Consider the following 15,440-nt stretch of genomic DNA (forward strand, 5'->3'; position numbering starts at 1 on the left):
CAATGTCTTCCGGTGCCATTGGAATTTGGTGATATGCTCGCACTAGGTCGAGCTTCGAGAAGATGCATTTACCATGTAAATTTAACGCGAAGTCATGTATATGTGGAATAGGATACCTATCCGGGATGGTTTGATTGTTTAATCGTCGATAGTCACCACACGGACGCCAATCTTGGTCCTTCTTTGGTACCATGTGTAACGGCGAGGCCCAGGGGCTGTTGGATGGTCTGATAATACCAAGTTGCATCATATGTTCGAATTCTCTTTTAGCTACTTGCAACTTGCTTGGTGGTAATCTCCTCGCCCTGGCGCTAATAGGTGGTCCGGTGGTAGTGATATGGTGTTGTACCAGCTGTGGGTTACCTTCCTTTTGGTAATCTGATTTCGTAATGCACTGGTATTCTGTTAGAATGTCGTTGAAGTTGTTGTTCACAGGTTTCATTATTCGAACACCATGGATCTCGTTGTCGTTGGAGAGTGTACCATTTACCTGTAAACGTGTGTTTACGTCGATTAATCTCTTGTTGGTCATATCAACTAAAAGGTTGTACGCACTAAGAAAATCGGCCCCGAGGATGGGTCGTTTGACTTGAGCAACTATGAATACCCATGTGAATCTTCTACGGAGCCCGAGATCTAATATAAGAGATTGTTCTCCATAAGTTTTGATAACTGATTCGTTAGCCGCTACCAAGGACAATTTAGTGCTTGTCGTATGTTGTCTGCGTGAGAGATGGAGTGGGATGATGCTGATTTCTGCTCCCGTATCGACTAAGAAGTCTGAGCCAGAAATACGATCCCTGATGTGGAAGAGGCGGCTGACATGTTGGCCAGTAACAGCTGCCTCTATTACTATCTGGCCACTTCGTTTCCCTGATGGTCTGGCTTGCTTGCCGTGAAGTTGCACGGTTTTGTGAAACGACGTGCTTTCTCACCATAATTCGAATGATACCAACAAATTCCGGCTGCCCGCTTAGGTGACCTAAGACGATGTCTGGATACTGATCTCCTTCTGGACCTAGATCTGGGGCGTCGAGAATGGATGGTGGAGATAGTCGCCTGCAGTGATGCTAGCTGCCGTGTTAAGTGTGCCATTTGTTGCTGCATGTCAAGAGGAGGGTTCATAGCGTCTATTCTAGAGGGTTGTACCGCGTAAATTCCCCGACTATCGGGGTATATTTCTATCATCTTATCGGCCATGTCTGCTAAATCATCAAGACTGACAGAGGCTCCTGATACGCTGAGAATTTGTCTGACGCTATAAGGTAACCTTTGTGACCACATCTGCTTAAGTAATGCTTCATCTAACTTGTATGAGCCTGCTAGTTGTCTCATGTGTCTAAGCAACTGTGAAGGTCTTTTGTCCCCTAACTCGCATGCGGTGAGTAGTTGCTGTAAGCGTTTTTCATCAGACTGCGAAGTACGGCGGATTACTGCTACTTTTATTTTGTCATATGGGTCCGCTTCTGGTACGTTATCTATCAGGTCTCTGACTTCTGCTGCCACTTCTATGGGTAATGCTCCTACGATGTATGCATATTTTGTCGCTTGCGAGCGTATACCTCTCGACAAAAATAATGCCTCAACCTGTGCAAACCAGATCCTGGGATTATTAACACCGTACGTTGGTAATCTTAATTTCGAGATAGCGTTGATTGAGTTTAAAACATTATCCTCTGGTTGTGGAGAGTTTAGAAGGTTGGTCGGTGAACTATCAATATCAATAAGTTTACCCGGAGAGTTCATAATGACAAAAACAAAAATATGGTGTCGTGCCGATTAATAACAATAAAAAAATTATGTAGATATATATAGTAAATGTCTATAAAAAAATAATCGAGGCTCACCAAATAATTGTGGTGGACCAAACAATATATAAACGCAAAAGTATCAACAAAGTTAATAGCAATCAATAGTAATATTAATATTTACAAGTTAAATGTTACAAATGCAATAACAAATTAGGGACGTTACTTAAATCGGCTAGTCGTTGCGTGTTCTGTTGAGTTTTGGTCTCAAAAATCCACAATTATAAATGCATAATAATTCCACAGAGGTAAATATGACGCCAATAAGTTTCTTTGATGTAGGATATAATGGAAATGACACTGCAGTCTGAAATGAGGATAATATCCAGTTTAGAACGCAATTGACTTGGTAACGAGCGAGAATAGAACAATGGGTATGTGCGTAATAGTGTATTTGTGAGCAATCGAAAATGTGTGTCACGCTATGTTGGAATTACAACGGAAAAAGTGTTCAAGGTCGTTGACTAAAACAACACGTACAGTCATTTAATGATAAATGTACATACAGTGAAAAATTGACAAAACAAATAGGAATAACATTGAAAACTATTTACAAAATAAGGTTGTCAGGTCTATCTCCACAATATTCCCACACAAACGCATACACAAAACCGCATAGACGTCACCGGATTACACTACACAAAACCAATCGACCATATCTGCATCAACAAAAAGCTTAGGAGGACGATGGAGGATACGAAACCAAGAGAGGAGCTGATATAGCATCAGATCATCACTTGCTGGTCACCAAGATAAAGTTGAAACTCAAGAAGCACTGGAAAATGAGGCGGACAACATCACAAAAGTTTACTACGGCTTTTCTTCGGGATACTGACAAACTCAACAAATTCAAGATAGTCCTCAGTAATAGGTTCCACGCCTTTCACGATTCACTCAATGGAGGGGGAAGTACTATGGAGAGCAAGTGGAGAAGGATAAAAGAGGCGATCACTTCAACATGTCATGAGGTTCTGGGCCACAAGAAGCACCACCACAAGGAATGGATCACTGTTGATACACTGGATAAGATTCAGGAAAGGAGGAACAAGAAGGCAGCAATCAATACCAGTCGAACAAGAGCAGAAAAAGCCAAGGCACAAGCTGAATACACAGAAGTAAACAAACAAGTGAAGAGGAGCATCAGAACCGACAAACGTAAATATGTGGAAGATTTAGCAACGACGGCGGAAAAAGCCGCAAGCGAAGGAAACATTAGACAATTGTTTGACACGAAAAAAGAAACCCTCTGGAAATCGCCGCAAACCAGAACGACCAGTGAAAAGCAAGGAAGGCGAGGTAATCACCATCATTGAAGATCAATAAAACAGTGTAGCAGCAGCCTCAACAGCATTAGGTTTCGACATACAGGAGGGGGAAAGCAAGATTCTCCGATACGATATAACATGCACCAATCAAATAATACTTGACGGAGAAGATTTGGAAGATGTAAAAACCTTTACATATCTGGGCAGCATCATTGATGAACACGGTGGATCTGATGCAGATGTGAAGGCGCAGACTGGCAAAGCAAGAATAGCATATTTACAACTAAAGAACATCTGGAACTCAAAGCAACTGTCAACCAACACCAAGGTCAGGATTTTCAATACATCTGTCAACACAGTTCTACTGTATGGCGCGGAAACCTGGAGAACTGAAAAAGCCATCATCCAGAAGATACAAGTGTTTATTTACAGTTGTCTACGCAAAATACTTCGAACCCGTTGGCCAGACACTATCAGCAACAAACTACTATGGGAGAGGACAAACCAGATTCCAGTGGAGGAAGAAATCAGGAAGAAGCGCTGGAAGTGGATAGGACACACATTGAGGAAAGCAACCAACTGCGTCACAACGCAAGCCCTCACTTGGAATCGTCAAGGCCAAAGGAGGAGAGGAAGATCAAAGAACACATTATGCCGAGAAACGGAGACAAACATGAAAAGAATGAACAACAATCGGATAGAACTAGAAAGGAAGGCCCAGATCAAAGTGGGTTGAAGAATGCTTGTCGGTGGCCTATGCTTCATTGGGAGTAACAGGCGTAAGTAAGTATAAAACTTAACTATTCTCTTAAACTAAGCATCTTTATAACTGAAGCACAATGAAAATCTTCGAAGATTTATTTTTGAAGTCATCGATACGTCAAACGTCGTTGGATCTAAGCTGTTTAGTGGTTACGATGGATGCGTGGCACAGCGTACCCACTCTTGTTCTGATGCGGATGTGTGAACGAGAGCCTTTGGTTATGTTCATCAGAACTAATGAGTTTAGCATCAATTTCGAGGACTTACAGGACTATCCATTCTGGCGATTTATTTACATCTACATTTCTAAGAGGTAAAATGTGTATGCCAATTTTAAGACCACCGCAGTTTACATGGCAAGCCATTTATGTATCCCTGTCAAAATATCTCCCTACTAACTCACGAGAAACCAATTAGATAATGAAAACCTAAGGGGTAACACCCAAAAAAACTGGAAACAAAACACAGCAGAGCTGATGGCAGACACAACTCCAACCATTTAAGAGTAATCAAATGCTAGAGTTCGCTGCTGGCTGAGCTAGTGCAAGAGACGTAGTAGGAGTCCTTTAAGAGGGAACTTAACATATTCTTAAGCATTAAGGATAGTATACTACTATGATTTACCTTTTTTCATTTTTTATGGTAATATACCAAGGTTCTAGCCTGGAATATTGGTGATCCACTGCTACTAGACACGGAAGCCCGTTAAGCAAAAGCATATATTCCGTCCACAACCATTTCAAAACTACATGTAACGTAACTTTCATAATTATTTAAACTTTACTTTTTAGTGTTCTACAAACGTCGCGCTTCCGATAAACCTAACTCCTCACTTCGTTTGATAATCACTGTACCTTTGACGCCATGTCCCGCTTCACACTAATTACAGATATTCTTGTGAGTAAAGTCTGCTACACTAGTACACACCATATCCTTCTATCAAGTAATGCTCTTTAATCATTATGATCAATCATATAACCTATTTTATGGTTACCATGATCATATAAGTTCCCAAAAATGGTTTATAATCTTCACATATACGGATATATATATTACTGTATTTCAGATTAAATTCTGGAGATCTAGTTTAAAAGACTTACGACCTTACAACTATTTAAATGTATACGGAAATGCGGTGTTACAAGCAGCAATTTTTTTACTTTTCTTCTGCAATAACAGATGATTAATTTTCTCTGGTATTATCTTCTTATTGAGGAGTAGTGAAATTAAAAGTAGTTATATCAGGTGTACTAACAATAGCTTGTAAGGTACAAGAAGATATGACATTAATTAGATAAGAATTCCGCTTTTTTTGTTACTATGACCCATGGTTTTCATATCATTATTGTTTTCACCGTTAGAAAAGAATGAAAAACAAAAAAAACGTTTATGAAAAAACAAGAGTAAATTGAGTAAGACACTAATAATAGGAGGATTTATTATAGTTGTAAGAGACACATATTTGGAAACTGGTTTTGACTAAACGTAAACCACATTTAGGAATTTATTATTGTTATTTTGTAAGAAGAAAAAAAACAACTTCAGAAAAAAATATATAAGCCAAAAAGGAAATACAATGATAGGACATTATGGCGTTATTGCACATACGACATCAAAATTCTATGCATAAATTCAAATAGAATTAGGTAATATTTATATGGATAAGTAAATTATTGGGATATATATGAATTCTGCTTGCAGATATTAAGCATTATGATTAACATAAATATGTTAATGCTTATTAATCTTGCAAATCACATAGAATGCAAACATTGCGACCATGATTATCATCAGCCGGAAAAAATTTAAAAAGTTATGAATGTTTTAACATAGTATGAAAGGTAGAAGTTCAACTATACAAAAAAAACATTCATTTTAGTTTAAAGCCATGCTTTATATATTCAAATAAATTGTTCTATATTATTTGACACATTTATACTAGATTAATTTTATTAACAATTTGGATAAGGTGGATTAGCAATATCAGTAGGATAAGGTGGAGCGTGAGGCAATTTATCTGAATGATACATTTTACAACTTGAATCCCTGAATTCTGAATGTGTTCCTATCTTAAAATCATTATTTTGTGTATTCAACGGTTTAATTCCTTGCATTCGCATATAAGATACCAATTGATCTGGGATTTCTGAGAGAACAGCTTTAGTTAAACGTCTTTTACTCTCTTGAACATTATTCAACTGGTGGAAATTGCGAAAAGGAACAAACTGAAAGAAAGTAAAAAAAGTGAAATTCTATTTTATTGAAGTAAAGTTTCTTAAATTTAAAAAAGGAATCAGAATAATGTGGTCAGATGATCAAGTTGTTACACTATACAATAGTATGGAACAATTAAATGAAATAGGAGGAAAATCCTGATGATTTACAAGAAAAACATAATTGAAAACGTTGTAAGCAGAAAACTGATGTAAACAAATCATAAAAATGTCTGTTGGATGAGTAAGTGGCAGTCAGTCTAAAACCAACATACATGATCACCTCAAAGAATCAGTATTATGAGCTTTTTGTAAGACTGGTATATTTAGAACTAGGCATTTAAAATGACTTTAGTTTGTCGTTCACAAGCCACTAAGAAACTTATTGAAACAGAGTTAAGATACTAAACACAGTTTCGAGAACCAAGGGATATTGAAATAACAACGTTAAGTTAACTAATCTTATTCTTTTATTTAGAACTGAGAAACTGACCAGCGCATTATATATTAAGTAGTTTTCATAAACAGGTTGGAAATCTAATGACATGAACACTTTCAAATATTCGTTTCTTAAAGACATCTTATTAAAAAGATACTATTTTTATTGGTGATATCACAAGATAACTTAATTGTTCATGTTACTATCAACATTGAATGGTAATAAAAGTGCATCCGTCGTTGTATTTACTTGGTGTAACTTTCATTTCCAGATACCAACAGGACTTTCTGATTGAGAAATTACAGTGGCTAAGACTAAAGGTTTAAGAAACATATCCTTTATGGTCGTGGTGACTTAGTGGGTAAATCGTCCGAATTTTAGTCAAAAAGTTGCAAGTTCCGAACCATCTTCTGATAATTTGGTTTAGCCAACTTGTTAGTAGTTATCGCGCTTAGGATGTGATTTGAACCAGAGTACACGAATCAGTACCTGGCATATGGGTTGAATTAACTAAAAAAAACCCCGCATTTTGCAACCTAAATGCTATATCCGCCTCTACTAACATGTGTGGGTAGAGCAATTCGATGAGGATATCAATGCTTTTAAATTTAATCCACTCTACAAGTGAATGAGATGATTCAGAAAGATTTCTTGTATCAGTTTAAACTCAATCCTAATGTGCTTGCATGAGATAAATTTTCACAAATTACCTTGATATCAGTAAACAAAATGTCATCACACAAACGAGTAATAGCCAATGCATTTGATGTAAATAATGTGAGATAACAAGAATATATGACCATAAATCAACCCCATACTGTGATAATATTATAGAATCTGAATTAACTGAATACAATTCTTCTAAGAAATAACTGAATAGTCTCACCGAATCAATAGATTTATAAATAACACAAAGAATAGAAAGGAAATAAATATGAATCATAAACGTACCTGAACAATATCACGAATCGCCGTTTTTCCACGAGAACTTAGTCTTACTTCATCACCATCAAGTTCTTCCATTTCATCGAAATTCGCAGGACCGACGCCAACAATAATGATACTTAAAGGTAAACTGGACGCCTATTTATATCAGAAAATACATAGTGAAAACTATTCACTACTGAAAAACAGATCATTTTTACAACTTATACTTTATTATTATTATTATTATTATTATTATTATTATTATTATTATCATATAGCCTAGTTCATCATATAGACCAATAAATGCAGTTAACAAGTTTTAGTAATACTGACGAACTTACCACTATTTTACAACAAAGCAATAAAATGATATCATATAAAAATGAGCATACGTTGACTATATTTTGATCCCTAAGGTTCACAAATCGTAATCTCGTTTCTACGATACATAATCGATAATAATAATTGAATATGCATAAATAAAGAATCAGTTTTATTGAGTTTACTAACTGAGCAAGAATAAAAACTATTTCCACTCTATAAAAAGGCTGCCCTAATTTATTTATGAGGATTAAGGCACATACAACTTGAGGTTTTGACCTAAATCTATGTATTTACAGAAAAAATGAATAGTGAAGTCATATAATTTTATTTCAGGTCACATTGATTTACTCATACAACAGTTGATGTTTGAATTAAAAACGCCAAACGTATCAAACGTATCGCCGAGAGGATTTCTTAATTGACACTATTTCATTTCAGTCGATTTTCCAGTTTCATTGCAAACTTGTTCAAATGACTTTAATTAAATGAATTCAATTTACAATAGTCAATACAGCAAGTTTTCCAAGTTTATTTCGGTGCTCAATATTTTTAACTTTTGAGCCGAACTAGTACGGAATAAAAACTGGGATCAAAAAATAATGATAATAACTAACTTTAAAAGCGAAAAATCAAGCAAATGACATCGACGACAGTAAAGAGACTCAGAGAAAAATTAGTCAAAATATCCAACCCACTGAATGAAGCAGAAACAAATGATTGTGAAGTACACTTATCAAAACAAATAAATCTCGACCAAGGCAGAACGTTTATTTCCAAAAGAATTGAATTGAAATACGGGAGATCAGAAACCGAAATTTTTCGCAACTCTAAATTTGACACTCAAAACATTAGAAATGAAAAAAAACTCAGAAAGAAATATGACAAGTGATTGTACACCTGCTCCGACAAAACTATTCTCATCTTATCAAATAGGAACAAAAGGTTTTAAAGAGACTGAAAACAAGAAAGATCATAACAATGATTCCATTTGACGAAGAATGGACAGAATGTTCGTGGATAATGTTCAGTTTGCAGAGTTTACGTTACAGACAATCTTTGGAAAACGAGGAGTACTTGACAGTTGTTTCTTCCTAGTTTTGGACTCCATAACAGTATGCACCCTTGACCCAAACAGGGATCAAACTCATGAATTTCAGGCAATTGAAAAAATACTTTACCTTTATATCTCTTAGTTAAAGACGAATTCTTTTCATTTCTAACTTCAAGTAATAAGTGATTGATCTAATTTTAATAAAAATATTACCGAATGGTCTTGTATGAGGTACACAACATGTAAATGATGTTCGAAATATTGCTCCATTAAGCAATTAAATTTAGACCAGATACAGGTAAAAAATAAGGAAGATACTTGAGTTGTCTTCCTCTATTTCTAGAATGAAAATCAACTTATTTTAGAAGTTAAATAAATTAAAAGCTGATAAAGCACTCTGAATTTCCATTAAAACGCTGGAAGTTTGCAAATAATACCTCTATTGGATTTAAACATCTTGATGTATTGTTGAATATGAGAAGTGGAAAAAATGACAGAGGCATGATCAGGACAAGAAAAGCTTCCAGAAACCGTCCACATAGTAATAGACTGTTTGACTAAGCTGTACAAGTAAGATTATTTGTTTCTCAAGATGTTAATAATCAGTTGCTTATAGAGTATAGATACTCTACCACAAGATTGAATAAAATAACCTTGTTCTTCTCACTATTTATCTTGAACATCCTATTATTATATTTATTAATTTATTTGCTAACCTCAGTCTAATATCGCGATAAATTTATTATCTCCTTATACTTGTTATTTTCTGTTCTTGTATCGATATATGATAATAAAATTTGAATTAATTCGCGAAATGAAAAACTCGTCAGATAAAACACCCAAGTATACAGAAAACAGAAAACTGAACAGTTAAAAAAAAGTCTTGTGCACGATAACACCATTTCTGAGTCAAGTTTTGTGAACCGAATGGTGTAATCATGAAAATTATATCATATTCGAAATAATACAGTGAAAGACATATATTTCATGAACTACTGGAGTTTCTTTACGAAATTCACTTTTAAGGAAATCGACACACTCTTCACCATCTAGTATCAAAAACTACCACCCGATTTCTCTTCATGAACTACTCGTCTTTCTTATTAACTCTAGCCATTTGGAAACAGTTGAAATGTTGACACTTAGTTGGATATCGGTTCCTACTTTCTGAAATTGACACAACTGTAGCTTCTGATACCCATGCTGAGAACCATCATCAAATATTACCATGTTTCTCATCGGAATAACAACATATATTATAAACAGTTGGTTAAAAAAACAACTTAAACTAATTCATTATTTTCTCAGGATACAAGATATAATAAAGTTATTAGAATAAGTATATCAAAACTAATGGAATAATACAACTGGCAACTATCGACATCGAAAAACAACCTAAGACTATCAGTATGCAATATGTGCATAATCATATAATCTAATTACAAAATCGATGTAAATCCATTTCGATTCCTAGAATTAGAAAATGATTGACATTGACAATGTTAAAGCTGACGAAAACACTTAGTACTGTATTTGACTCAATGTATAATATAAGGTATGTTCGCAGTGTGTAAAAACAAATGTTTTGTAACTTTATAAGGACTGATGTAGCTTGTCTAATTTATAAATACTAAATAAGGGATTTTATACGATTCATGGTTCAAAAAGTATTTCGATATAACTTGAGGCTAATTGTTAGTTACATGGAACAGAAAATTCAGACACTGAGTGCGCAAGATTCATAAGTTCATTAGGTTCTGTTCTGGTAAATATATTTATGAGTTATCTTGAAAGCACAGAACTTAGACAAATGATTAACGAAATAACAGAGTAAATCAGCCATTTTGATAGCTGGTTTAATATTGGCAATAGCAAACAGAATGTGATCCACCTGATAGAACTCTCCAACAACGTGCATCATAACATGCGATTTACAACGCAACACGTATGTGCACCAGCTGTGCAGACAGATATAAGTAGAATATAGTAGGAATTGGAAGTGGAATATTTACCAACAGAAAATGGAAATTGAGAGAAGAGAAGAAAAAACAGAGGACAATCGGAATAACAACAGGATTGTAAGACTGATGGAGTATGTGAAGGACAACTAAAGGAATGTATGTATGATTTTCGTATTTTACAAACCCATTGTGTGATTTTGCTTAAAACGATAAGTTAGTTTCGCCCCCTCAAGCCATAGAAAGAGTGGCAAATCCAAAACTTTTGCTATAGTTATACACAGAGTAATCGGCAAATATTGACGTCCAGTTTTTCGGAAAAATACTTTTACTGGGTTATACTCCGGTTCTGTGTTCTTATTCAATCATTTACAAGAAACAATTGGCAAACTGGAAGGAACAACGGACGTTGAAAAGTGCCTAAGAGACAACTGCAACCAACAAAAATTGTTTGATGACCAAGAAAAATCCTAAAGATAACAAGTTAAATATAACCACATTTAATAAGAAACCTCAACCTTATCCATCTTAACATCAGAGGCGATGTTGTGGGGATAAGAGGCTTGACACTTCATTAGCTGAAACCTAATCTGTAACCAAACTATCAGTCCTGTATAAAACAGCATGTTCAATAACTTAATCCAGATATATTTAACTAAACTTTAATCAAATTCATCCATGTCAGCATTTTCAACCTACATTATAATTTTGATTTTTAATTGTTACAGATTGTAAAAGGCTAATGGGAATCTGGTGAAATAAAATATTTTCATGTTATTCTGTTTAATTTTTTGTTCCTGTTTCTCTCAAGACGTAAAAAGAAATTATGTGTATGACATTCATTTAACTGTTTCGGTTTGTATCCGCCTAAAAACCAAATCTTATTCCTTCTTCATTATGAAATACAAAGAAAAAATTTTACAGAATAACTTTTATGAAGTTTTTTTTATATTGTATCTATCGTGAGAACATGAACACTAGAATAGTGTAGAATAAAGCTAAAAATTGACAGTATTGGTACAAAATAACTTGTATATCATCAGAAGCATTTTAACATGTTGTATGTCAATAAAAGGTTGTAGCCCTAAATATAATATGATTAGTCTAAATTCAGTTAATAATAAACAAAATATTATAACCGATTATCAAGTTTTGATAAGTCTTTAATATGAAAAACATTGTCATCAAAATGTATGCACTTTAAAATAATACCTAGATCAAGAAATAGATTAATTAAGTTTAAGTCAACTGTTAGCAAACGATTGATATATGCAAACTAGTCATCCTGAATGGCAAAAATTAACATGTTCCTCCTTTAAAGATTATCTATAGTATAAATCAGTTGATTACTTACATATCCATCAATCAACCTAATAATAATGAATTGAAGTGAAACATCTAAATGTCCGGAAACAACTATTATTTAAGCAGATAGAAAATTGATCAAAATCAAACTATTATGATATGATATATTGAATTTATTTATATGATAAAATTCAATGAAAATAAGTGATGATACAGTTCGATTTATATTTAGTGTAAGACAAAAAAAAGAAATATGCTTACAAATAAATGAGAAATTAAACAGAAATAAAATTTATACACTTACATTTACTATAGCAGCCTTTGTTTGAGGCAAATCTGATATGATCCCATCAGTGAGAATCAGTAAAATGGAGTATTGGGAACCATCGACAGACTGACGAGCAATACTTTTATTGAAGAAAACAAGCAATTAAAAAAAAAAGATTTCCTAAATTAAAATAACAACGTACAAAAAAGCAAATACAAATTCGATAAGGTACGATGTTATCAGCAGAATCGGTTATCAAACACAATAGTAACATTCGGTTTATTTAGTGATTTTATGTTTTTCCCATAAAGCATACTATGAAAACGCCAGTTTTTTTTATTAATAATTTATTATGTGTGATATTTTCATTGTATTTTATGATATACAGCGTTAAATCATCAATGCTGAAAAGTTAGAGAAATTTTGGCATACTCTGATTTCAGTGATGACCACCAACAAAGACATAAATTAATAATTCAAAATGGAAAATCTCATGAGACATATGATTTTTAATCATTACGTAAAACGGTTATACAAAGTGGAGATTCCGATCTTGTAGTAATAACCTTAACTTCAGCCCTCCCCTTCCCCCAGCAAGAAACAATCACAAATGCATTTAACTTCAGTAGACACTCCTTTCACAGTTTATAGATGAGATAGTGATGCTTTCGACGCTTTTAAGATAAGCTTTGAAAGATCCAACTTCATAATTGTTCCAGTTTGGGATTCCGCTGAATAATTGTAAGACTGGAATAACAAATAACCTTTTATTTTATGCAGCACAATTCCCACAAATACATTATATTTGTGTAGACAGACAAAGTTTTTACTTAACTTCTAATAAGTTCAGAGTTGGAAGTGGTGATGTGTTAAAATAGTTAAATCAATATTCAGACTTAAAGTCACAGATGATGCTAAATGAATATCGCGCCATATGATAAATTGTGGCTTTCCACCTTTGGATTAAAACTCAGTGGTTTAACGTTTCCATGCTTGATACAAGACATTAATGCACTGAGTTCTATTCATTATGGTTTCATCTCAATGCGATTGTGATGAATCACAGAATAGGACGAATCAGTTACCAAGTTGGTTATGTTCTTCAAAAACTCTGTTGAGAACGCTTATTCGTGATGATTAAATATAGATGAATAGGAATTCGGACCTATTGCATAAATCCAAACAGTGCCTACCTCGAATTAGAATAAAAGCTAGTGCAGGAACAGGTCGCAAGGAGACTGAGAACACCCTAACTAACACATGCAATCAGTCTATAAAATCACTGACATTTAGACTGCGCGGTAGGTACAGACTACCTGGATGGATTCTGCATGATAACCACGATTAGTGGTTGGAGAGGTTGAGTGACACGGACTAAGATTAGGCTATAGTGGCGCAAATGGATTCTCTTATCATCTTCTAGATACTGAGTTGTGCTATTCCTTCCATACGCAGCATTTAGTCTTCACCACTAACATAATTATCATGATTTTCATTATGGTAATGTGATCTTATCGTGCTCAATACAAGTTCGTTCCGGGCACTAGGGGAAAATAATTTCGAAACGTACAACTATGAATTTAAGCCTTCTTTTTCTATTTGTCGATAATACGAAATGCAACATTATGTTTATAATAATTAATAGGATATTTCATTTTGAGGCTTAATTAGCTCATTAGTTCTTTTCTCTAAACTGTCAGTATTTAAATTCACTGAAAATCACGTTGTTAGTTCATAGTGAATGCTTCTGTTTATTTAGATTAGTAAATTTCGCTGTCCGCATAGTTAAAACCCCATGAAATTAGTAAGTTTTAGTTATATGAATACGCACTTACCGATTCCATAATCCTTGGAGCAGCAGCTTAATGGTTAAGGCATTCCACCTTCAACCTCTACGTCCCAGGTTAACGCTGTTCCATCTCCTTCGATTTGAGCAACTGGATAGTGTCATAACCCCTAAAAACTAGAGTAGAACTCATACCCAAGTACCTTATAGTTCTGTGCAGCGGCTTTAGTTGCTAAAAGAGTTTTTTGATATCTTAACTAGTCACATAGTTCTGATGAACTTCGTTTACTTGTCGAATTGTTCAAATTTGTCAAAAGCACTAACTGTAGAAATTATATCTCTAAACCTTATCTATCAATAATATCAGACAACTCTTACTCCTCTTTCATTTAGTTCAGTGAAGGGAAGTGAAAGGAAAAAGACGATATAAAAAGTCCAAAAAAAGACATTTAAAAAAGCAAAACAATTAGTATTTACTTGATAAGAGAGTAGTTAACTAGGGTTACAAAATCTAAGCAGGCTGATATGGTGAGAACGAGGCCAGGAAACTGTAATTTTATAGAATACAGTATCAAAGTAACTAGTAAGGTAAAATAAAATTCGGCTCATATAATATTTTTTTCAAAAAAATATCAACTCATTCCGAATGGGAACAGAGGCAATCAAACTTCATGTGCTTGTTCATTAATCAACTACATTTATACATCTAAAGATTTCAACAGACAAAATAAAATGAAAGAACTGAGAAAAGGCATAATATATTATTAAGTTTTACATGAATTGAGATTTTAAAGGGCTTTATAATTCAGCGGTAATTGCTTTTGATAAATAATAACAAAATGATTAAATTGATTATGAGTATTATCAACTATAATGAACTAGTTATTTATTGATAATGAAATTTAATATTTTGTAAAAACTTTATTTATTCACTCTCGTTGATAATAAAATCTAAACAAACTTCTTACCTAGCTACTGTGTTAATGATTGGAGCAAAATTTGTTGGTCCATGGAACTTTACTGTTCTCAATGAATGGGCATAAGCAGCCATTGCACCTTGAATACCCTCACAGTACGGATTATCCATGTGTCCATTCTACACGTTAGATAATAATTTGTTCAAAATCAATAAAGGAGAATCATGAAAATATTTTATATTATTATTGTTATAACGGTGTAAATGTTGAAAAATTAGCAGTAGCGTATAAAAATAAAAGATGGTACATTTTATTGTCTTAGAACATTTAACGAATTTACATACATACACAAAAAACTATGCACTGAAAGTTTTATCGGTATCCACATGTACAGTGCACTAGTTAATAATCAGGAAA

General features: G+C 34.0%; 1 protein-coding gene across 3 annotated transcripts in view; it reads right to left on the bottom strand.

Moving 5' to 3' along the window:
* Nucleotides 1–4,934: 4,934 nt before the first annotated feature.
* The window catches only part of CPNE8_1 (Copine-8), a gene marked incomplete at its 3' end in the record, with an annotated part of 28,065 nt that continues 17,559 nt past the window's right edge, over nt 4,935–15,440 (bottom strand). Inside the window, exons 16-19 of one of the 3 annotated variants that reach the window (XM_051209235.1) lie at nt 15,075–15,202; nt 12,357–12,459; nt 7,439–7,570; nt 4,935–6,060 (exon numbers count right to left, since the gene is read on the bottom strand). Coding sequence is in view for 2 of the 3 variants with exons in the window: in XM_051209236.1 (XP_051074671.1) it covers nt 5,788–6,060; nt 7,439–7,570; nt 12,357–12,459; nt 15,075–15,202 (636 nt within the window). The remainder of the gene's footprint in view (nt 6,061–7,438; nt 7,571–12,356; nt 12,460–15,074; nt 15,203–15,440) is intronic. The other 2 variants (XM_051209236.1, XM_012941197.3) reach the window with 2 other exon arrangements.

Source organism: Schistosoma haematobium, chromosome 1, assembly GCF_000699445.3.
Source record: "Schistosoma haematobium chromosome 1, whole genome shotgun sequence".
NCBI lineage: Eukaryota > Metazoa > Platyhelminthes > Trematoda > Strigeidida > Schistosomatidae > Schistosoma > Schistosoma haematobium.